The sequence below is a fragment of the Ylistrum balloti genome, unplaced genomic scaffold (genome assembly GCF_031769215.1).
Source record: "Ylistrum balloti isolate Yb309-2 unplaced genomic scaffold, AGI_CSIRO_Ybal_v1 Utg369676, whole genome shotgun sequence".
Classification (NCBI taxonomy): domain Eukaryota; kingdom Metazoa; phylum Mollusca; class Bivalvia; order Pectinida; family Pectinidae; genus Ylistrum; species Ylistrum balloti.
The window spans coordinates 259972-283289 of record NW_026781919.1 but is presented as its reverse complement, the minus strand read 5'-3'; the positions used below and the strand labels follow the sequence as shown (position 1 = coordinate 283289).

General features: G+C 33.1%; 1 protein-coding gene across 1 annotated transcript in view; it reads right to left on the bottom strand.

Annotated features, from left to right (window-relative positions):
- Window positions 1-336: 336 nt before the first annotated feature.
- Window positions 337-23318, bottom strand: part of LOC132563774 (cardioacceleratory peptide receptor-like) — an 84916-nt gene continuing 61934 nt past the window's right edge. The window contains exons 2-10 of the mRNA XM_060228530.1: window positions 15442-15580; window positions 13685-13788; window positions 13028-13121; window positions 9849-9997; window positions 7236-7389; window positions 6764-6833; window positions 6028-6188; window positions 5009-5198; window positions 337-745 (exon numbers count right to left, since the gene is read on the bottom strand). Coding sequence (XP_060084513.1) covers window positions 337-745; window positions 5009-5198; window positions 6028-6188; window positions 6764-6833; window positions 7236-7389; window positions 9849-9997; window positions 13028-13121; window positions 13685-13788; window positions 15442-15580 — 1470 coding nt within the window. The remainder of the gene's footprint in view (window positions 746-5008; window positions 5199-6027; window positions 6189-6763; window positions 6834-7235; window positions 7390-9848; window positions 9998-13027; window positions 13122-13684; window positions 13789-15441; window positions 15581-23318) is intronic.

Genomic DNA, 23318 nt, shown 5'->3' with positions numbered 1-23318 from the left:
TTGTGTGTGTGTGTGTGTGTGTGTGTGTGTGTGTGTATGTGTGTGTGTGTGTGTGTGTGTGTGAGTGTGTGTGTGTGTGGTGTGTGTGTGTTTGTGTGTGTGTGTGTGTGTGTGTGTGTGTGTGTGTGTGTGTGTGTGTGGTGTGTGTGTGTGTGTGTGTGTGTGTGTGTATCCTGATATCCTAAACACATATATCCTCAATCTGAATCAAACATGTTTCTGCGATGGGTATTCACACCTTTTATTCGGTGATTTGTTTTTTTCATTTTCAGGGTAAAATTCAAAATGCACACAAGTTATCATTAAACTGGTAACTATGAGATCGTGTTGAAGGACCTACAATATTTCTGATTCACATATTGTATTGGTTGGTCTTTGAGTGATAGATTTCAACAAATGGTTATCTTCAAGAGTCAAATTTCGTTTAACTAATGGCAAGCCTGATGGTCTACGATATCCAATGGGCTTAAATTCCTGGCTGCTGCTGGAAATCGACCGTTGAAAATTGCCATGTTGAGTTGATCCCCTGGGATATGCATGTCTACCGGAAGCTAACACAGTGCTTTCGGAATCGGAGAATGTTCTTCGAACTCCGCCTGGACGGCGGTACTTTGAAGAGAAGGAAGCGTCGGTCAGGTATGTGGGATCATTCCAGGATGTGGTGTGAGAAAGTCTACTGCCGACACTCCGTACACGTTGGCATCTACATAGGGCGTTAGCAATACAATTGAATATTGGAATACGCCTGAAACATTGAATTGTAGATATTTTACTGTGCTTATTCCAAACATTTGAAGATTGTGTAAAATATATAAAAGTAAACAACACATTTCATACCAATTTAGGATTAAGTACAGTAGAGCTCAATTATAAACCAAACGCCAACATACAAGTTTCGTCCTCCTAAGACAAATCAGTTATGGTGTGGGTCTAAATTTTGAAACTGAAAAGGTAACCGCGGAAAATACGAAGCTATTAAATTCTGAAAGGAAATAGCAAAATATTGATGTGGAGGTGCACTTGCCTCATAATTCAACAAGTTTCGTATTTCACATATACTATAATATATATATGGTAATAATATAAAAATGTCAGGTACATTTTATGTCTCCACTCCACTTTAATTTGTCACACAGACTCTTGTGATACCGTATCGTATGGGAAATATTGTAAAGGAGACACAAGAGTGAATCCCAACTTTCAGAATGAATATAGCAAGAGGGAAAAGGCTGAATACAACAGAAGACCATTTCGTCTTTCTGTGAACTGTAAGTTTTGCTAGGGGTCTTTAGTGTGGAAATCTAGAAAGTGACTTCGGAGGCTAGAAATCTGCCGCACACATGCTAAGATAAAGTTAGAAGACGCGGTAATTCCATAACTAAGATACAAAGGTTGTACATTTCGTTAATAATCTTTTGAATGACATCACGTTAGCGCCTCATTTAAGATATATTCTTGGAGGAATAGTTCTATAATAGCATAGTTAACATAAACTGTAACCAGAAATCCCTATAACTACACGTCTATGTATTTTTATCAAAATTTACTGTAGAGCAATCCTTGTAAAATGCGACATAATAATATGTGGTGGGAGGGTGATAAATAAGTAGAACAGCCGCAAATGACTCTCGTGTGTTAATTTTTCTCCGCGCTGATATAAAGTTTCCATTTTAAGTGTGATAGTTACATAAAAACAGAAAACATTTTCACAGATCATAATAAAAAAACTTATTCATAATTCCAATTTGTGTCTTTTCTTATCAATGTAATTGTATCTATGTGTTTGGCAAAAGCAGTCTCAGTGAAATTTTCACGCACAAAGGTCAATTTTTTGTGCTGGTATAGTAAACATTTTATAATGGTAATAATGTATAGTAATAAAACTGTTGTTAATATATCAATAAAAACAATTGTAAACAGAAGATAGATAAATCATTATAATTCAGACAACACCATATGTTTTTTAAGGCAAACGAGCAACATATTAACAATTGTTTGACTTTTTGTAAAGACTTACATACTGTACATGTGGAAATTAAAGCGTGGGGGAATTTCACACTAGATATAAACGCGAATTAATTTGTAACATACATATCAAAATATACATTTGATACGCGGATGTAAAAATGTTTTGCCTATTGAAATCGAAAGATTAACCCCGGCGGAAATAAACAGTACTACAGTATGTATTTCATACACATTCGATTAGCATCACATGAAATAATTTCCAGTCAATATGACAATATTAATTTAAATACTGTCACGTTTAGTTAATCCAAACCCATAGGAATAGCCCCAAATGTATACAAAAGATGATCCTTCAGGATTTCGAAGACAGTCGTTAAAAATGACTTAATTTCAAGATATTGCATAAGTAAATATAAAAGAACGCAAAATTAAATTACTAAATTCAATAGTGACTTATACATTTTATAACGTTAATCTTGATGATAAAAGTTTGAAAAAATATTAAGAAATATTATAATGACAATATAATTGAAATTAGAATGGCATCACGTCGTTAATTTGTTTTGTTTTGTTTTTGTTTTTATTTTTGTTTTTTTTTTTTATGTGCCTTTTTTTTTTGCTTTCTTATTGTTATTTGTTTGTTTTTATCATATTGATATAACGACATGCTTATATAAATATATATACCACATAATACTAAGATAAATAAAAAATGAGTAAATTAAAATGAGATTAAATATATCATATATGAGATATTGAAATAAATCATAGTTAGATTACAGAATATCTTAAAATAAAATGATATGAAAAAAATTAATTCATAACCTTTGTTTCATTATTGATAAATTATATACTGAATACAATAACACCATAACAACATGCATGTTCCGTAATACACCACTTTCAGTTAATCTGCGGTCAATCTGAATACTTATCACTGGTAAACTACGAATAATAGTGATTCCGCGACAGGAAAATGTTCTTCTAAAAAGACTTCCACAACGCAAATCATCTTTTCTTTTTTTCGTAATATTAACAATATTATGTGATTGTGAGGGGAAAAATTGATATTGTGCTCTTCTTTAATTCAGTCTCTAGGTTGATAAAATTTTGAAAGGAACATCAGAAATTGACTCAGCCCAATAGCTTAATGTATTGTCTTATCTCGACATGAAATGATTAACAAATGCCATTTTTCGAAGGTTATCTTTCCCTCCAACATTTGAAATGATGTGCCTATGACATATATTCTGTTTTCTGAAATCACGAACATGTCGACATAAACATAATCCAAACTCAAATTCAATAAACTAGGAAGGGAAATATGAAAGAGACGCATAAAAAAGTACAAAGATGATAAGACCAGGTGTTCCGAAAGAGTAAGCCTCTTATCGACGATACCCGCCATGTGAAAACAAAGTATAGATCAAAGGAACCAACAGACATAAAAACAAAGGACAATGAATAAATATCCTGATCCCTACAACAATCATTTTCCTTTATGAATTTGGATATGAAAGAAATTTTTTTTATGTCTTTCGTAGTATTGAAGTGACATCGTGTATTTCGTATTTGTCTTATGTGTAAGAAACGAGATACTTCTGCTTTCACAGCTATTGTCAAAAATAACATCTACCTGGGAAGTGAGTATTCATTCATAATCTAATCCATTAACATTGCAATTATCTAAATGTTGGACAATATCAACATATTTGATGTGGATTATATACTTCCTGTGAGCACAATGTACTTATTTTAAGTTATTATTTGCTTGTTGCAACTTTATTTTTTACTTTTTGATGTACAGTTACAGTCAGATGCATTTAAATCTATCATCAATGAAAACAATGATCACCTCTGACGTTCTACATTTATATACAAGGAGACTGTTCTAATGAAGAACAGAGTAAAATGTGTCTATTAGTCACAGAAAGTCACACACACACTCCCAATCTATCTACAGTCCTTTTAATATATGCAATAGTGTACAAAAGACACACTACTTTTACAAGTTAATAAAAAAATTGAACACAAATTTAGAGTTTGATATATAAGAGCCATAAACGAATTAAACTACAAGGTACAGCTATTTGGTTCTTGCAGAACTCGTCAGTGGCCTAAATTGTTGATATATAGGTGGTGGATGGGGAAAATCTAAAATACTCAAAATAATTGTAAAAAAAAAGATTTTAAATGAGAAAGTGCACGAACACCAAATCTCAATAAATTCCATACTTGTCAAAGTTTATTTTTGAAGGAATGTCAAGTAGACATGTGTTTATAAGTTAAGACTTTACATTATTTGATTATTTTACAAATAAATTAAGAAATTAGCATGTTACGCTAACTGTTAGTAAAAGGAAACTGGATACCAGGATGCTTAAACAGTATTTAAAGAGATAAGGTTTAATTTAGTTCAGAGTATTCCATGCAAAAAACAGTATATATATGTATATGAAGGAACAATGATTTGTAAATTATAATCAATATGCTATCAAATGCACGTGCAATTCACCTGCGCTATCTAGTTCTGTGTGTGAGAGTGATATTCTGTGACAGAGTGTGAAATGGTCGTGAGTCTGTAAGTGGAATTAAAGGCCTGGTATTTCCAGCACCTATCAGATTTTTTCTCTTTCCTCTGCAATTTAAACAAAAATGTGAAGTATAGATAAAATATCCGTTTACTACGTCACGACCTAAACCTATACTTCAATGACATGTTTAGAATAATGTCCTTAATTGAGAGACTATTTTAAAACATGAATATTCACTAACAAAGGTAGAATGGCCTTAGTATAGCAGTTTCAAGGCTGATCTTTCCAGGCAATAAAACCCAAAACAAATTAACGCCTGGCCAATATAGTTTAATAATATTTATATGAAAATCGTTTTTGTATACAACATGTGTGTATGTTTTATTGTCTGTTGTTGCGAATAACGATGATGAATCTATTTATTCACAGTTCGCAAACGGCTGAGAGTTGATTTGAGATACTGCAAACATACTTATCTATTGTTATTTACATATCTATCATTATACCTGAGGTTGCGACATATCCTCGTGCTAAACACGCCATAGATGATAGGATTGACTGCGCTGTTTAAGGGTGCCATGCTTTGTATCCATACAGTAACTGCTCTAAGGACTGGTGATTCTAGCTGTTCATTAGAGAACCCGTAAAGATGGAGGAGGTTGAAAACTATATATGGGCACCAGCAAAGCACAAACACTGAAAAATAGACACATGCATATCTTAAATGATATTGATATATAACTGTAACAGTGCCAGCTTAAATAATACATGATTTAAAGTGGAAACGTCTGTATGAGAAACAAAATGTAGACAGCCGAGGACATCCAAAGGCAAATAAAGAAAGAGATTTCTGAAAAAGTACAAAGATAATAAGACATGGTGTTCCGGAAGAGTAAGCGCTTACTGCTTCATCCACGACACCCGCCATGTAAACTTTGGTCAATCCAAGTAAAAATACAATCTCAAATGAGAACAATGTATACAACCAAGGAACCAACAAGCTTATTAACGTACACCATGGAACCAACAAGCTTACTAACGTACACCATGGAACCAACAAGCTTACTAACGTACACCATGGAACCAACAAGTTAACTAACGAGCGTCAAAAAAATTGGATATTTATTAATGATATTACTATGATGACCGTAAAACTTCCGCACAATTTTCATCTATCTACGTCTTTTGAAACCCTGTGAACATTAACTCCATTCTGCTTATACATATTTGAAATACCATTAAGAGGGATGTATACTACACATTCGAATTTGCACTCTTTATACGTTAAAAGAAGAAGTATACAGAAAACTGAAATTCAATTCATTTCCACCCAAACACCGCAAAGTATCCGCCTTCCATTCCCTGTTTCAAAAAAAAAATAAACATATTTTGTATCCCGTTATCTTAAGTGTATCTGTTTGTAATTGGTAACTAATAAATCTGTTTATCAAGAAATGTTATTGGAAGAAAAGATAACTCTTATCACAAATTTGATAAATAGTCATTATCATTAGCTGTTGCTTACCTAGAACAATTATAAACGTCATCTTTATGGTCCTTATTTTCGCCTGCTGTATCACTGAGGAACCTTTCCCATGCCGGGCGCCACCAAATCCTCGTCCTTCTAGGAAAACTGTCCAAAGACAATCTATACACTTCATTGGATTTAGAAGATTAACATTTTCACTGTTTATTACCAAATATTATCATTATTAGTATATTTTAAGAAGCTGAATTAAGGATACTATTTTCAGAACACTAATACCGAAAAGCCATATATTTTTGTGAGGCTCAACTTTCGAGAGTTATCCAAAATCACTATTTCGTGCACATTTCATTTCATTGGTGAATACAGCCCTATAAATCTAATGTAAGCCTACTTTCGAAAGCGTGGAACTGAAACCGACTTTAAAGTGCTGTCAAACTGAAGTTAAAGTCTCCAGTAGGAAACCTCAAAGAGTTACATCATACCGATATCGACAACTGGCAAACCAGTTATTACACTACTAGAATTCTGAACGTTGAGTAGGAAGTAGTAAATTAATTATTTCTAAAGAATCTGGTATATCTCAGCCAGGTTATAGAACATAAAGCCTTCCTCACTTGGTCTACGCTCAACTAAATGCCAAAAGTGAGTCAGTGTAAACAAAAACAATAAGAAGAAGATATTCATACAAAGAAAATATAAAGTTTCGTCACCTTTCATAATCGGTATGGTAGGACTAAGATGTGACATAATAACCCGCTGTAATTATACTAACTTTGCTGTTTCGTTGACCAGACACATGGGAAGTGATATCATTATGTATGCCATAACCACTCGATTACGAACTAAATATAGGAATAAACTGTATCGTGATTACTTACTACCAAGTTTTTTTTTACTTTTATCATCATCTCGACATAAGTTAGCGTTAAGGAGCAATAGGTGTTTAAAAGTATTTCAAACGGTATTGCCCTTGAGAATAAGAAACCATTCTAACCCAGGAACACAAATGCGATAGACAGGACTATCCATTATCCCAGCTTCTTTGGAATCACGAACCACATATTTTGGATATATCACTAAGTTCATGACTTTATGTTTTGCGACTGCACACCAACAAACGGAACGTTTCGATTTCATTATCATCTTTCTGTTTTCAAACAATATCACAATCAAGTTGCTAACGTAGCAACAGAAACAAGCGAGGTATTGCCAAAATTCAAAATAGCTATCTATAGATAAGTTACCTGCCCCTTCGTTCTGACGTGGAGTGGTCTGTTTGACATTGTTACCATCCAATTTGCTCTTCTGACATATGATGATGATAATTACACTATAGCAGACGGTTATTATCACGGCAGGTATGATGAACACACTAAGTGCTACTAGAGTGAAGTATAACTGCAGTGAAAGAGAAAAAACATTAATGATGCAGTCATTAGTGAACGTTTGCAAGTGGAAGTGTATCTAGAATAAGAGTCGGGGTTTCTCTCTGGCAGAACACACAAAACATATCACAGAAGGACTTTCATAAGGACGTATCCCCATATTCCAAGGAGCTGTTATAAGTTTCTGATTTAGGGTAAATTACGCTTTTCATCTGTTAGCCTTTGGTAGTTTCATTCCAAACATAGCTCACTAATTCAATTGAAACCTGCTATTTATCAATCTGTGTTTTTTGTAATATGATGATTTATGTTAGATATAAAGTGTAATATGCACATGTTTTTGACGTTCTGCTAAACAGATATATGGAAATTCCATTCGATCATTTTGGATTTTTGCGTAGTCTTGGGTATGAAAACTTAATTCTTTATCATCACTGACGAGTTAAAGAAGGGAGAAACAGCTTTATAATGCAGTTTTCTTCATGGTCTGGCTAAACTGTCTGTTTTACAATAATATTCAGTCGTGCTATTCACTTGAATGTCGTTTGTACATACATCTATGGCTTAACAAAATGTTTAAATGAAGTAGAATAAATTTGATAGGGAACTGACCACCATTTTTGTTGCTTCAAACAATGCATTTACTATTAAAACTATTCCTAAGGGAGATCATGGTCTTAAACGTAGGCGAGATTCTCTCGGATGAAACAACAAAGCACGCAAAATTGGCACTCAGTGAGGCTCAGATTTTTGTCGATCAAAGAAACTATTGATAATTTATAACAGTAGCAATATTTTCATCAGAATGTACCAGGCAAGGTTGCATGTAAATAGAATTTTGAAGCATACATGAATGATATTTTATGGCGACTAGAGATATGATGCAGGTATTGTTCCGTAACTGTTTGGTTTAAAATAGAGTCATATGCCATAAACGAAATAGCTTTGTATTATTATACACATTGTTTCATTTCAGCAATCTCTTCATTGACCCATTTTTGCTTGAAATAAAGGCATCTGATTTATCGATTTTTATCTTCAATAATTTTCCCTTGAGTACATATATTTAAAAGATCAAGACTGTAGAAGACTTGGCGTAAAGATATCACTACCCGTTTGATACTCATTCGGAAACCATTTGATTTTCTTTTTATTGTCGGACGTTTAAAAAATCATAAAGGCTTGTAGGCAGATACAATACCCACAACGCCGATTTTTCGATCAGTTAAACCAAGTTAACTTAATGCTTCAAAATAAAAAGCAGATCTTGTGATAAACGTCTAAAATTTGATGTAATGATTTTATCTATAACTATTGATATACGTCATTATCATTGCTTTAAAGCAAACACAAACACAGGACGACGAAGTTTAGAAATAAGCAGTCAAACATTGAATTTGCACTAACGAAGTCTTCTTATAAAATACTTCAAAAAAGGGCATTTTGATTATCATCATTGTAGTTGAAGACACGGTCTTCTGCGATTATTTTTCGAGATATTGCAGTACATATATGCATAGATATATTGAACAAATTCATAACCCATATTTACAATTGTTTTAATACCGGAACGACGAACTTTGCAAACATTTTGTATGTGACCCGACTGTGCTCGGATAGATATATGGCAACATATATAAAAAAAAAATAAACAGGATTTTTTAAACCAAACAAAACTGTATTACCCTGTAAACATGTGGTCAAGTTTAAGTGATATGGATATGTATTTATATATTTATATTTTTGCCATAGTTTAAGATTTTTCCACATTTGCAAATTGAAGCGATATCCTTTAGAAAAAAGACACGCAAATGAAAAAAAATTAAATACAAATTTAGAGTAAGATACATTAGGAGCAAACAATTAATTAAACTGCATCATGCAGGTGTTTTATCTTAGAACTCGTCAGTGATGCTAAAGACATAAAGATTAAAGCCCTAGGAGGCGACTGAGGAAAATCCAAAGTGATCGAAAGAAAAGTCAGAATCTATAGGTGGATCTTATATAAGATATCTTTACAACAAAATCAAATACATTAGTATATTCTGAAAGGTGACACCATTCGAATGAATTAAAAAGGTGGCATGCAACGGAATACCTCGATGACTAAAATTCTGACCCAGGAAAATCTAAAATGATCGGACGAAAAGTCAAAGCTTAGATGAGGAGGTGTACTAGCCCAACATTTCGTAATTTCCATACATCTGATAATCTTAGAATAAAGTGCCGCCATTCGAATGAACAGTATGCAGGTTCAGCAAAAATATCGCGGATTTAAAATCCACCTGCAATTTTTACCACCCACAACCTCGAAGATTGTAGAAAAGACACACAAAAGAATATCACCTTTAAATACAAATCAAGAATATTGGAACTAATAAAGTCATTTACAAACAAAATGTTATAACAGTGTTTTATTTTTTGCATCATTTTTGTTCTTTTTCCCCCATCCGGATTTCCCATGGTACTTACTTTCCAGTGAAAGTCAGTCAAGCTGATGGTACACAGAGTCATGTTATACATTTGTGGTTCCGTCCTCGCCTCAAACAGCACTAAAGCCGGGATGGAAAATATGGCTGCCAAAATCCACGCGCTGTAGATCAACATACGGGCTCTGAAAGCTAAACAAGACCAAAAGGCTTTCCATTGGTTACACGTGTATTTTATATATAGCCACCGTGCATTCCATCCCCCACCCACCCACAAACCTCCGAACCAATATTTTTCTGAAGCCCCATGACGTCCTGATTACGAAAATAAATTTTAACATTGCGTAAGTTTGGACGAACTTCCTGTTATGTCGTCATCAAGATGGGGTCATAGTAGTTTTTACGAGCTTCTAGCAAACTCAAATGAAAAATAATTTCATAACCTATATCACAAACATCTCATGGAGCAGGAAACAGATGTGAAATTCTTTATGTCATTTAACCAACAAGTCTTCGAATCTGAGAGGAAATAACGTTTTAAAATCCTTAAATACTGACGTTTTCCTTCTAAACTTGTTTTCACAATCAACACAACAGTCATTTCTTCATGAATTTATCAAAACGTGTATTGAAAGTTGACATACATACGAGACAAATAAAGACTCCCTCTACAAGCACAGGGATTTCCCAACTGCAACTGTATAGGAGTTTGTTATGTTGTTCTGATTTCGTACTTTCAAGGTAAAAAAATCCTAGATGTTGCTATTTAAGCACATCATTGGAGATTTATCATCAAAGATCAAATAAATATCAGGAAATAAAAACAAGTTATCTTACATATCGTTTGACAATGCGCCTGACCCAATTTTTTATAACTGACTTTGCTCGTATTTGAACAAGCGAAGCATTATATCAAACTAACCTATTTTTGAAAGCGTGTACGTTTCATTTCGAAATTATCACGAGTAATTTATCTCATGTCTAAGGAACGGAAACTATGTTATATATATGGTTGCACAGATAAAATACAATAAAGGCGTGAAAAACAATCGAAACCATTGTAAACGTAGAACCTATATACTCATACACCATATTCGTCCGCCGGGAAAACTGCTCGACGATAGCTTATATCATGATGCATGACCCCCTATTTAATCATTGGCTCATTGGGTTCAGGAATTGATGTGAGATTTCGTAAATTCGTGACTTAAACGTTGTGGCTAATAGCGCCCATAGGAACATACATGTGCGAACAATTTATCAAAGCGGGCTTAATAGTAGAAATAATCAAAGGGGCTCGACACACAGCTGTACAATATACATGGCCTCTTGTTCCCCTATTGAGCAACAACAATTAGAAGCCACTAAAATACGTCCATAGAGAATAATATGAAGAGTAAAACTCTAATGTTGATAGGTATTCATGAGAATTGTATCTTTTTTATTCATATACGAATAGAAGATATGTACATAATTGATTTGATGGAACACTTTGTAATTGTGCTGGATACAATTAACCGACATGTCAATAGCTACAATTACACGCTTTAGTTTTTCCATTTAACTGTCAGGGTTCCACAGCAAGGCCACATAGAGAAGAACAATTTTCATTTTAGATAAGAAAGATTAATGTTTAAAAGAAAATGATCAGCAAAATCACCATAGCAATTGACAACATTAACAGGAGAAAAACAAAAATGTCCGCCCGTCCTATGCCAAAGAAATATTCAAGATTGTTTTACATGCATAAAAATTAATACAAATATAAAAATTGTAATGAGAAGTCAAGAGGGAAAAGGGTTTTATATGTTTCAATGATAAATTAATTCATATCAAATATTAAAGACATGAGCGGAAAATTGAAAGCTATATCTCGACAAAATAAAATTGTTGAATAGAAGGATTTGACTTTTTAATTAATCACAATGTCATTAACGAGAAATCAATCCCAGATTTTATTTAGCCAGCCCACCAAGTCTCAAAGAACTGTTTGAAAACTGATGGAGGAGATATCTGTATAAAATTTAAAAGGTTGCGAAAAAAGACAAATATCCTTCAAATAATATTGAATCATACTGCTGTGTAGGACATCATGGTGATTTAAGAATATGGAGTTTGAAAGAAATCGGAGAGAAAGAAATAAATTTTGGATAACATCAACACGACGAAAACAACAAGGAGTAGTAACTCTATAAAATAAAGTAAAAAAGTTCAGGAAAATACAACTTTATGTCATGGTGATGATGACTGAAAGTTTGAAATCGGTTGAATACTGAGAGGAGTTCACTTGTCATGAATAACTTCATAGGAGTTCAAATCAATTAAAATGAAATCTGTTCAGAATAACTTCATAACAACAACTAAGTTTCAATGAAATCGCTTGAAAACATAGAGAGGAGGTATCCGGACAAAATTAATATATAAAAACAAGGGGCAGTTATTCTTCCAAAAGCGACGAATCACATTGCCAGTCAAGAAAACATATCTTCATGTCATAGCGATTAAGCATACCAAATTAATAAAAAAAAAACGGTTGAAAACTAGAAAATTTCTTCAGAAAAATACAAATTTATAACGGACGGACGGACAACGCTTTACCATAATATGTATCATCACATTTTTGGACGGGCGTTTAAAAATCAGCTTTGTCAATAAAAGTTGATAAACAGCCGATAGCTATCATGGAGGGTATCGCCACCTACTATGCGTTAGTATATCCTCCTCAAATTAGACTTTATTCATCAAAAATGGTTTGTGACAAAACTGTACAACTGTCTCCAATTTTATTTGGTTGTAAATATAAGATGTGATTAATTGTTTATCAAATTGTCATCTTTTTAAAATCGAGACACAAACATCTACTAGTAACAATAACCTCACATAATTCAAAATGATTGTTGGAACATGGAAACGTCACTTTTGCATTCAGTGGCACCATCGAACATTCAAATATTGTCAATGGCCATGCAATTAACATGAGAATGCAGTGTTTCACAAAATTTAATTCTCTCAAATACGTAAATAACACAGAGGATGCATGACGTAGAAACAGTTACTTTATCATTTTGTTATCTACTCAAACGGCGCCATCTACGACAAAGCACAAAAGAACCACTGCTGATAACGACAATTTTGGATTTTTGTTCTTACGACATTGTAGTAAACAATAAAAGTAATCTTATCGACCACCATTAATAAACTATGGTAACCACTCCATCTTACCTCGCCTCGAGAAATTCATCGGTCTGGCTATCGCGTCGAACCTGTCGATGCTGAGGGATACGAGAACATATGTGGAGGCGTAAAGTACGACAATCTGCCATAGAAACAGAAACATGTATTATAATCACACATCTAGATAAAATCACTTGCTCAAAATATTTTTATATTTAAACGAATATATTCGCCCGACATACTTTGCATTATATACTTCAATGAAGAAATATTGACTTATGATGATAGAGCTTTTTCAATAGTGCTTCTCTATATCTCATGATGTTTGTTTCAACTGTTAAGACGATGAACATATGATGAAATATATATCTGTCCGTTTTCATGAAAAAAGAGCAATATGGGTCTTCCAACTAAAACCAACATTAAAATACAATAATTGGCGATGTTATTTATATTTGTAATTGTGATTATGGGACATAGTGCCAGCAATTTAGAATCAGGACTACTTCGACAATTCGACAGAACTGGACAAAATCGGAGATCATAGTTAAGTTTATCACAAAGGCTATTAGAATTTATTACCAGTGCCTATTGTTGCTATGATTTATAAATAAGTCGGCTTTCAACGTTATAATTTTCCTGCCGACACGGCACAAGTTACAACATGAAAACAGTATATTGTTTGTGAATACCGTAATACCTTACCTTCATGTAATTCAATATTTTACATAAAGCGTTACCAGCCAACCATTCAATCACTATTTTATCGGCGAGATCAATGGAAACTAAGAATATCCCGACGGATAAATCTGAAAGAAAAAAAAGTGAGTTGTTATACCAACGACCGGGTTAACAAACAATGTTTCGCACAACCCAGACCCAAATAACGTCATGTAAGTAATTGTGTCTTAATATCAAGAATATCAATTCGAAGATTGTACAAAGTGAATGGCACCGTCAAATACAAATTTAGAGTTTGAAACAGTCGAGCAAAACAATAATTTCAACTGCATCAAGCAGCTGTTTCGTCCTGCTAACCTATTGTGTTTTTGTTAACGACATATAAAAAAAAAAAAAAAACATCTGACAGCTCGTTTAATAATGATGTTGATAATTCTTATACGAATTCTGAATTGCTAACTTATTGCTTTTTATGTATGATAAATGAGATATAATCATTGACCATATAACATTAATCGGGCTGATGAAACATATCATAGCAAAATATTCATGTAACCCCTGTGATATTTACCAGATCCTTGTCAAACAAATCCCTCATCACATCAATAAAAGGTTGTATCTTATACCGAATAGAACTTGTATACATAATGCATGGACTTATACACTGAACTGCAATTGTGAGTATTACGCTACTTGGGTTAACGAACACAGGTGTTCAAAAGATGCAAATTGCTTGTTGATTCCTTCATTGTATACCTTGTTCTCAGAATTGCTTGGATTGACCAATGTTTTCGTGGCTAGTGTCTAGTGAAGCAAAAGACGCTTTGTCTTCCGGAACATCTATTCTTGTACCTTTTCTGGAATCTTCCTGTAAGACTTTCTTTTGTTCATATTTTGCCGTAGTTTTATGGAATTTGAGTTGTGTATTTATTTAATGTTTTATAGAGATGCGTTTGTTTTGACTGGACCTGTTTTGAATACAGATACACCGACGAAAAAAAGATGCTGTCGGATAGTAACTTCAATTATAGACTCTTGATAAGCATTTTGTTGACATATCAGTGAAAATATTGGCGTTCACAGTAATAACGGTTCAATATGTTACGTCAAATAGTTTTCTTCTTATCATAACTGTACATTTCATTCTAGACAACTTGTATGTATTTATTGTGTAATAAGTGTACTCTAATTTGCAGTCGATATAATCCATTCTTGCTATGCTAGCATACAGACGCATATCAACAAGGCGCCAAAAGCCATTATTTACTTGCCAATCCTTTGCATATCCTTTTATGTACTGTGTGTGAAATATTTCACATTATCATGTCTGACAAATAACTGAATTGTTTTATGACATGCCATGATTACATCAAATAGTGATGGCTATAAAGACTGTAATTTTTAGCAGTTCTTCAGTATTATTCGTCTTTATGACATCACACCATAAAGCTTTGTGGCTATCAACATGTCAGCAAAAAATCAACTTGTTTACCATCCAAAGAAATGTTTGATGATGGGTTGTATAACGGTATCTGCCATGCCAGTAATGTTACAAAATGAAGTTTAAATCGCACTTCTATGATTTGCATATTTCCTCATCTAATAAATTAATTCTTTGACTTTGTTCAATTAGAAATGTCCTTGGATGTTGTAAATTTAAGTACAAAATCATCGATTATTTACAAACAGAATTTTGTTTTGGTACTTCTTATTATTTCCAAATTCAAAACAAAGAGTATTACAACTATGATAAAAACATGTTTCAATTTTAGATGAAATACCTGATATTGCCAAATGCATGATGAAGAAATTCATTCTAGTTTTCCTGCCGTTGTCGGAAAGCATGATGGCCGCTAGAACACAAGCATTTCCAATGACAATAGTAAGCAACATGATAGAGAGGAACGTGATCTGGGGAACCTGAAAAAGAAATGTACGTTTTACATATAGTTTAAATTTAGTCAGTATAGAGTCAGATTTTGAAAAAATGTCAATTGGATAACAATACATTAAAAAACAAAAAAAATACAAACATGTCAACATAATCATGACTGAATTTTAAATTCAATAATAATAGGGCAAAATATAAAAAAAATTAATGGGGATTCCAGAAATAAGTAAAACGAAAGTAAGACCGGGTGTTCCGAAAATGTAATCGTCTTCTGCTTCATCGACAACACCCGCAATGTAAATCTTCGTCAATTCAATTAAGTAATGTCACATTCCTTAACAATAGATGGATAATTAGGTCACTAGTATAAAGGAAATATCACATAATTATGAAACAAAAAACAGATTTAACATTGCGCCAATTTTCCGAAACGATATATATTTATTGCCTGTTGGTTCCGTTGTCGTATACCTTATTTGAGAACGTGACACTATTCATCAAGAGTTACATGGTGGGTGTCGTCGATGAAGCAGATGATAATTACTCTTCCGGAACACCTGGTCTTATTATCCTTGTACTTTTTCAGGAGTCTGTGAAAATTTGTTCATCTATTGCTCCAGTTTGATTGAATTTGGATTATGATATTGTTGACATGTTGGTATTTTCTTGTTTTTGATGAAAGTCACAGGCCTTTCAGGCGCATATATACAAACAAACCAAATGATATTGAATCATACACAAGATATGAGATTGTAGCAGACATTGGGTACTCGTTTAGTGTGGTGTTAATGAGAATTATACGGAATTGATAGAATGTTCGCGTATGCTATTGGGATTTAGAAAACCCTTTGGGAAATTTTCTAATAGTCGTAAATGTCAATATTGTACAAGAAAACTAGGCTACGTTGTGATAGTATTTCTCGTCAATCACAATTTATAAATTAAAAATAATTTTTAAATCACTGTAATATATTTCTATTAAGAAGACACTATCAACCTTACCGGAAACCATTTAATTCTGTTAACGTAAATAAAGAGTCATTTTTAATAGTCGTTTGGCTACATTTTAGAAAGTGTAGAAATAATATCAAATTCAATTTAGATACAAAAATGTATAAAAGTAAAAGAAGTGATTTATACATTCCAATATAGAATGAAAGAAAGTAGTGCCTTGTATCGAATTAAATTCTATCATACGGTTGTTTCATCCTTCTATGACTCGTCAGTAATGCTACAGGTCTAAAGTTTTAATTATTGATGGGACTTTAAAAAAATTCAAATTTGACTTAATAAAAATCAAACAAAAGAAAAAGATTCTAACATATAATAATTTCCAAAAAACATCAGTGCATGTGTAAATTCTGAACAGTGCCACTACAAGAATTAAAACGAGTTCAAACTAGACAAGTAGGTCACGGCAAACGTCGAAGACATTAAGTCCATCAGTAGTGCCTACCACCTGCGAAGTCAAAGATTGCATAAAAACACTTATGGGACTAAAAGAGAAGTCAATTTTCTAATCTCTAAAAAATCTAGAAGGCGAACGAGGAAAACACATAAAAAGGCTTGTAAATCATTGTCAGAATATAGACAAGATTGTACAGAAGCATGCAAAGGAGTTAAATGTGGTGTGGCCAATACTTGAGGGTATGGTTATATAGATAGTCATTATGTATCTCTAATCGACGTGTCCTACGTAGTTATCGCATGGCTATGGCCAATTGATGAAAACGAAAATCCGCCTTTCTAGACATTTCAGCTTAAAACAATTCTTAATGTCAAATAATGTGAATATACAGATAATAACAAATCTAATATTAGAATCAATATTCCGCAGACCATTTTACCATCTTATTTTATTTCATTGTATTTCATTTTACAAGCCGTTTTGGAAAGAAACTTGTATGATCTGTACAAAAATCCACTACATACAATATTCTGACATTGAAAATTATTGGAAAATTTAGCATCTACTCTGATCTTGAGAAAATCTGAAACTCTACTTAAAACAATTTCAATGCAAATAAATAGAGATGAGTTTTTCTGAACATAATATATGAAGTAAATGAATGCAAATTTTGAACGGGAGCCATTACAAAAATGTAGAATATGGAATTCAGAGATTGATCGAAATTCTAACATCCGTCAGTAAAGCTATCGGAAAGCGATTTGGTCTTGTCAAGAAACCTCGAAATAATTTGATGTCTGGAATAGGGGATGATAAATGATGAAACGCGATATTCATTACACTAATATGACTCTCCTTCAGGTTATCGATCAGAAAAAGTAGAAATTCAAACACTAGTAATCCCTAATTTAGGAGATTACTATGAAGAATGTTCTAAAATTGGTTAACGAGGATGGTTGTAATAAATCTATATGAATAGCCATACCCTCAAGTATAGTTCATTAACAGGAAATGTGAAAGACAAAAATATCATCTGAAACGTCTCTTTTAGTCACATATACTTGGTTAAAGTCAATAACTGATTGAAGAGTCTGAAACAAAAATGATTTAATTGCAGCAGCACGCTTTAAACACATCTAGAATAGGTTTTTGTTTCATTAATAACCATTTTCAGGAAACAAGCAGACATGACGACCGGAGGGAATGAGTAACGTCCAAAACCGACGTTATGAACAAGATTTTATTAATAATATAATCGTTTATTTGTCTTATATAGAGACACAATGGCGAGGGTGTTGTCTGATTACCCCTTCTCGTTAATGACGTTATTTATTAATTACATTGAATGCATGTATTTCATAGTGTGGTTGTCTCCGACGCTATATCCTTATAACATCTGTTAGTACAACTCTTCTTTTCTGTTGAAACGTAGTTTCACAATTTAGATTGTACGTGGGATTTTATTAATTAGTATATTGGTTTCCTTCAGTGCTTTTTGGGACATCAGAGAGCCCGATATAAATTTTGTTGTATTCCATAGATATTAGGAAGCTAAAATAAACGGCCTTGATGAATCATCCGTTTTCTTCCGTGATTGTTACTAAAGAGATATTTAAGGGACTAAAATAGATCTGCTGATCCCATTGGGATCTTACTTTCTTCCTTCCTGTTTGCTCTTTCTTTCTGTGATTTTTTCTTATTGTATCCCTCTTGACATTCGTTCTTATATAACCCATGTTGTTGCAACGACGTTAAATCTCGTCAAAATAAACAAAGGACTTTTTCAAAGATTACAAAAATGATAACATAAAATAAAGAACTATAATCTTGTTTAACTGTGGCATCGATCGCAACTTAACAGAAATCTCAAATGTTGAATTAATGTTGTAATATTTACAAACACACGGAATGTGAGATATTAGTATGTCAGATGATGTACCTCCCGTTTAACTTTTCTGTCGATGAATTTGGATTTTCCTTATTCGCCTCCAAGACTTCAAATTTTAGGCCCTAATCATCACTGACGAGTTCGGAGTGGACGAAACAACTTTATACTGCAGTTTAAGGGTTTTATTTTGTCTCTACTGAAAATTGGCATGCAGGTCACGACAATCCTCGGGGATTAATAGATCACTAGCAGCGACTATATATGTTATTTCAAAGATTGTGCAAAAGCGACACAAGTGAATAGCACCTTCAAATACAAATTTAGTTAAAAACACCAGAGGCGGTAGTAACTATTACATAAATAAGGCGGTCACAGTTGAAAGGTAACCGTTTTCTCAAAGCACAATATGTTTTAAATTCTCAATTTGACCCGATTACTATTTAACTTGAAAGACAACTATTCTGTGACATTCGGTGGGTACAGATCGTTAAAATGAGACAGAACTATAAGCTATCGCTAAAAATCTATTTTGCAATTGTTAAATTCATTGTTACTAAGGAAATGCGTTGTAAATCCCATTATACATTAGCAGTGCAATTACTGCTTTGTAGGTACATCACATCACTGTTACCTAGACGACAACTGATATATGTCGCATTTGTTGTTCAGTCTCTGGTTGAAAATGGAGGACGATTTGTAGTATTAAGTCTCCATAGACCTCTTTGTCGAAAACAAGCATGCCTGTGTTACCTAGATTTGTATTGGTATATTAGATCTAGGACAAGTTTATTATTCTTTTGTGGTTTTTGAAATTTTCATTGGTTTATCTTTTGTTTTACTTAAGGCAAACCATTATTAGCCTGAAGTACAATGATTTTCTACGACTTCAAAGGAGTGTGTTCATCATACTTTTTAAGAAAGCCTTATTGTAGGTTTCAACCAAATTATTATCGTGAACTTTCAAATTTATCTTCAAATTAAATTAGATTACCCCTTTTTGCTCTTTACAAGATCCTTGATTTTAAACTAATGGTATCACAGCGTCACGAACTGAACAAAAACAGGAAAAATAGCTGATGTGGGTTACTTTCTCATGTCGTTTATCATCAAAATACATTCGCATTGCACTTACATCAAGCCAATATCCCTCAAGCTGTTTCAAAATTATTTGAAATAAACTCTGATAAAAGAAACAAAATAATCAAAATACTAGGGGATACATGTTCTTATGCATATACTGACAATCAGGTCATGAATTTTGGTTATAACACAAGACGAAGTTGGATTGAGAATATCGTCTCTTTTTAATGTAATGGCTATTGTCGTTATCAACATTCTGATGTTAACGATAAATACTTTTGAAAGGGAGAAATGAGGATAGACGTATATCACGAAGATGATAATCATACTTTCCATTCCATATTTCGATAACACATTGGAGCATGTCATTACATTAAATTTCTACAATGTCGCTCATCTGGCTCAACTGGAAAAATGGCCGCCATCTTTAGGGTTATTAGATGGTCCCGGAAATTATCCAATAAAGATTGCGTTACATAACCATTATTCTAGAATGATAATTGTTAAAACACAAAATGGAAGACTGTGAAGACTTATGATAGATAATTGTTTTTATTTTCTAGTTAACGAAAAAACAGAGTTGGTTTTGTAATGCTTAGATTCCTCCTTGTATTGACATCTACTAACATTCCAGGAAGGCATCCGTTTTTAAACTATACTGATGTAAAATGAAGAACTGGTGCCGACATAATAGTGTTACCACACTGAAATATACCCCAAGCTTGACCGCAAATTCAGTCATGTTTTAATTACAACGTGCAAAACAGGCGTTGCACATCCGCAATACTGAACGTCATGGGATTGGTAGTAACTACTTCTTTAAAAACTCTTTTAATGTTTCAGCCAGTGGACCGAACAAAAACCTTCTTGACAGAGGTGAACGCTCAGCAAAAATCTGAACTTCTCGTTTTATACATATTAATTGTAAATTCTAATACCTTTTTACTACATTATCAATTATTTCAACATTGCAAAACACTTTCTTCTCCTTGTCAAATTTGAAGTCATCAAGTCTCATTCGCAACATAAGATGTAAACTTGGAGGGTGAGACGTAATTTCACCTAACACAAAACAGGAATTAAGATAAGCTATTCCAGAAGTGTAAAGGCTATCTTATTGACGACATCCGGCATGGCAAAAAATGGACAAGAAGGAATATTCACATTTGCATATAACATAGCAAAAACAAGAATTGATATCTTAAGGAGCATATTAATAACTGTCAGATAGCCGAGGAGTGTTTGTAGATTACAGGTTTCATATAGCAATTTCATATTCCGTATCATCAATAGTTCTTATGAATTAGTATATACCAACAACAGAAATGATTTGCTCACCAATGGTAGATACCATTAACACATGAATGACGTGAAACTAAGGAGAAACAATAAATGTTGTAGGGAAGAAAATAACAATGAGATCGGACACGCCATCAGAGGTAACAAAAACAAATACAAAGACAAATATGCAAAAATTTTAGTGATATATTTTTGGTGCCGCTACTGTATCACACAGGAATCAAGGTTACTGACCTTCCTTAATATATTCATCCTAGTAAAAATAGACAAAACAGTCCATGTTAAAACGCAGATGCTAAATAATCGAGTTGTTACCTTTTGATATATTAGAACCATTTACAGAACTGGGAAGTGACTTTGTAATCAAGACCGGATACAAAACAAAATAACAAAACTCGATTATTTAGTTTTTATTTTAATTTGAATTACAATATTTAGTTTATGAAGACATGCAACTGGTTCATTTTGCCTTGTTTATATGAATATATACATATATATATATATAAATATATGAAGGAAAGCAAATAATTGTTGTCAATTGTTTTTGTATCTCACATTAATATATTTAAGAATGAATTATAACTACGAATTGACCTTGATGTTTTAAGAATACGAAATACCAGAATCAAAGTATGTTCCCTTGCTATATGGTTTATCAACCAAGGAATAGATAGGTCTTTGTTCTCGGTCGATATTGTTAATTAAATTAATGCAAACTATGTATCTTTCCCCATAAAAGGTTATAATTGTGTAGCATCAATAATTGTACAGGCTTCAACATTTAGACCCTTAGTATCACTGACAAGTCCTAGAAGGACGAAACAACGTGTCAACATAACCATAATCCAAACTGAAATTCAATGAAACTAGGGTAAATTATATGAACTAAAGAAATATTTACACGGAAATTCCTGAAAAACACATAGAGAATAAAACGTGGTAATTTGGAAGAGTAAGCGTCGACAACACTCGAATTGTAAACCTTGGTCAGTTCAAGTAAGCAATGTTACGTTCTCATATGAGAAGAAGGTATACAACAACGGAACCATCAAACAAACTAATGAGCATCAATTACGTCGAGCTTCATATCGCAAAAAAAAAAAAAAAAAAAAATCCTAGTGATATTATGACTGTAAAACTTCTCCATAATTTTCATTAATTTCCATCTTTTGAAACCCCGTGTTACGAGATTGTTCGTCAATTGACTACTTGAACAAAAATTGTGTAATGGCAACAGCCCATTGAATATCGAATCAGTTGTGAAATGAAATGGAAATACAGGATTTGTTGCTATTAATAATTGGAAAATTCACATTAGTGAAATTGAAATCATAACGTTTATCATACAGCTTTGTTAAAATCCGCCCATGTTGGCTTTTCTTTTATATTTACAGATATATAATTCGTTATCAACAAATAACTGGTTCTTGTTAGAGTTGACGTTAGTTGGGATGTATGGTAATCAAGGACTTCGTAAGATTACGTGATGGGTACGGAAGAGAATGGTACAGTCTCGTCTTCTTCTTAAGTGACACTGCACAAGGCATTCCGATTACCGATTTAACATTGAAGCACGTAGGCTCGCTTGAATAGCACTAATTGGTATTCTAGGCGTGTTTTGCCGATTAGAGAAATAGGAGAACCTTACCGCACTCTTCAGACATACGGTGCCCTCTTACAGTCCGAGAGACCTTGCATCTGTCTCAACAACTGTGTTTGTAATATTTTTTATTTTATTTCATCGTTTCTGCGTTCAGTGAAATTCAATAATGGGTATACGTCAACAAGATATCGTTTTCTTTCGAATTGTTGTCACTGGTGAATGACACAGGATCAAACTACTGATGAATAAAATGCAACGTTTACACGGATATCTTTCAAGCAGACCAAGGATAAAAGAAGTATTCATAATTTCCAATTTCTGCATAGAAAATCCTTATGAAGTTTACATATCGCATTTGATTCTATGTAGACAATTGACAAACAAACTCACGACACGGGGTTTCGAGAGACACACGAATGATGACGAATATAAGGAAATTTTACAGTTGCCATAATTATCTCATTGGAAAATATTCTATTTCTTTGTGTG